Here is a 3,028-nt window from a genome sequence, read left to right on the forward strand (position 1 = left end):
TTTTCTGTCTATTTTCAGTGTTTATTGCTCCTGAGCATCTGCCACAAACAAAAACTATCTTCCCAGTTAGCCTTCCTTTGATGTTGCTGCACCTCTTATGTGTCCATACCTTACACTGGGTACATCTTATAGAGTTTCTACCTACGCCTTTTCTACAGATCAAGCAGGGCCATCTACCTGAAGGGGTTTGTGTTTTGTCTACCTTCCTACTTATTAGGACTTTGGTTTTAGCTAGGTTGACTCTAAGGCCCTTCGATTCTAGTCCTTGCTTCCACACCTGAAACTTCTCCTCTAGTTCTGATACTGACTTAGCAATTAGTGCAAGGTCATCAGCATAGAGGAGCTCCCAGGGACGTCCTGTCTCGGTATTTCTCCTGCAGCTGTCTTACCAGAAATATAGCACACATAAATACACATATAAATAAATACACACAACAGGCTTCTTTCAGTTTCTGTCTACCAAATCCACTCACAAGGCTTTGATCGACCCAAGGCTATAGCAGAAGACACTTGCCCATGGTGCCATGCAGTGATATGAACCTGAAACTATGTGATTGGGAAGCAAGCTTTTTACCACACAACCACGCCAGCTCCTATGAAAACATTTCTAGAAAAAGTGTTGTAAAACATTAAAAATCCTCTCTAATCAGTTTTAGTAAAGAATCTCTGAATGCTCTTCAATGAGCAAAAAACAACCATAAAACATTCCCATTCCACAAGTTCAATTTCTATGGCTGTTGCAGTTTTTACCTGATATTGTAAATTAACAGGGTTTTGGACTTAATGATTTTCAACAGAAGTTTATTTCCTAAAATGAATCATCATCATCGTTTAATGTCTGTTTTCCATGCTGGCATGGGTTGGACGGTTCGACTGGGGTTTGGTAAGCCAGGAGACCGCACCAGGCTCCAATCTGATCTGGCAATGTTTCTACAGCTGGATGCCCTTCGTAACACCAACCGCTCCGAGAGTGTAGTGGGTGCTTTTTACATGCCACCGGCACAAGGAGCCAGAGGAGCTGGCATTGATCACGATCGGATGGTGCTTTTTACGTGCCACTGGCACGGAAGTCAGTCAAGGCGACGCTGGCATTGGCCACGTTCGGATGGTGCTTTAGACATGCTACTGGCACAGGGCTCACAACTACAATTTCCATTTGATTTGATTTTGCTGATGTTAATGTACTTGACTCAATAGGTTTCCTCAAGCACGGCATGTTGCCCTACAACCCGAGGTACTTCTAAGTGGGCTGGTTATGCGACACTGGTATAGGTTACAGCTGTGAACTCACTTTATTTGCCGGGTCTTCTCAGTCACAGTATATCTCCAGATGTCTCTGCCTTTCGTCATTGCCTGTGAGGCCCAAAAGTTCGAAGGTCATGCTTCACCACCTCATCCCATGTCTTCCCCTATCCTAGACTCCTTCAGCTGTTTGGAAGTGGCACTTCTTCACACAGCTCCCCTCCTCATCCGTCCGTAGTACATGACCATACCAATGCAAATGCCTGTCTTACACGCCACATCCGATGCTTCTTACGTCCAACATTTCTCTCAGGGCGCTTACACTCTCTCGTGTGTGTACACTTACATTACACATCCAAATTTCTTTCACGCCTACACAAGTCTTCAGCAGTCACGGCCCATGTTTCACTGCCGTAAAGCATGGCATTTCACGCAGGCACAGCAGGAACAAAACTGTTCACTTTGATATGGTCTGTCATTACTTTATATTTGAAGAGTTCAAAGAACAGACTGGAATGTTCTTTCTGCTCTACATTTTTATGTTTGTTTACTAAATGTAGAATAACAATTTGTTTTAAATAAACTTTAAAAGCAAGTCTTGTAGAGATGCTTTTTTTTTAAAAAACGCACAGTGTTTATATTATCCAATTCCATTTTTCCTTTTCAGAAATTCGCCCAATGCAGAAAGAACTGAGGAGAAAGCAGAATGAGGAATCCATAACCCTTGAACAAATTCAAGGTGAAAAGGAACTTCAACAGAAAAAATCTGATTCTGAAACCCTCTACTCTTAGAAGTCTGGGATGAACAATTTTTGGTTTATTAACTGTTGTTGCTGTTAGGTAAACAGCATAAAAGTTTTTGTTTTCCTTTTGAGCCAAAACAGAAATTCGAAAGCATGATCGGAATGTTACATAGAACATATATTAAGCAGGAATTGTTATTAAATCCTTTCATAAAGGGCAGGAGTAAAATTGCAACTCTTTCTTGCAGCATTTTAAATTTTATTGGCTGCTTAAGTATGCCAAATGTATTTCTTTTGTAAATATAATGTTTCAAAAGATGTTTTTCTTTAGAGTTATGTTGTTTGTCAAGATCTTTCTGAACAACAGTAATTTTAACAGTTACTAACCTCCACAACAATTTGATGAAATACAAAGCGCTGGAGTTTGCTCATTTTTTCTAAACTCTTTAAAATTCTATTTAGAGATAATTGCTTTGAGATGTAAGAAACAGGTTATTGTCAAAAAGCCATCAAAATCTGACTCTGCTGACTATAAACCTGTTCAATCATATCTTACACTTGTGTGCAGCTCATACACTTTCTTCAACTTTGCATAGGCCTCTGAGCAGGTATCGCTACGACAACTTCCTCTGCCGTGGTCAATGCGACAATCACACACTACACACCTTCCTTCCAAGCACTGCTGTAAACAGCAGAAGTGAGCTAGAATGTTAAATCTTAGTATGCATGCACAGCAGATTTTAAGGTTGATCTTTATCGAGTGGCTTCACTCTGCATGATTTAGGTTCGTTACTATGGCCACATCTCGGACACTTATTGATCAGGCCTTGTAATTATTGAAGCAACCACACAGAATCTATGATGGCACATATCAAGAGTTATAATGATAGTCATTGCTTTTTCAACAGCACAAATATCCCACCATTTCAAGTATAAAAGAAACAACAGTCTTGTATGATTGTTACCAATGTTAAATTTCACAATTCTCTATGGTTCAAACATTGGGCTTCACTCTTTAAAGCCAGCCTAACCTCAACCCTGAT

General features: G+C 40.2%; 1 protein-coding gene across 1 annotated transcript in view; it reads left to right on the forward strand.

The window, feature by feature from the left end:
• LOC106882302 (uncharacterized) overlaps nt 1-2,317 on the forward strand; it is an 11,891-nt gene extending 9,574 nt beyond the window's left edge. Inside the window, exon 3 of the mRNA XM_014932929.2 lies at nt 1,910-2,317. Coding sequence (XP_014788415.1) covers nt 1,910-2,034 — 125 coding nt within the window. The 3' untranslated portion in view covers nt 2,035-2,317. The remainder of the gene's footprint in view (nt 1-1,909) is intronic.
• The last annotated feature ends 711 nt before the right edge of the window (nt 2,318-3,028 follow it).

Source organism: Octopus bimaculoides, chromosome 6 (assembly GCF_001194135.2).
Source record: "Octopus bimaculoides isolate UCB-OBI-ISO-001 chromosome 6, ASM119413v2, whole genome shotgun sequence".
NCBI lineage: Eukaryota > Metazoa > Mollusca > Cephalopoda > Octopoda > Octopodidae > Octopus > Octopus bimaculoides.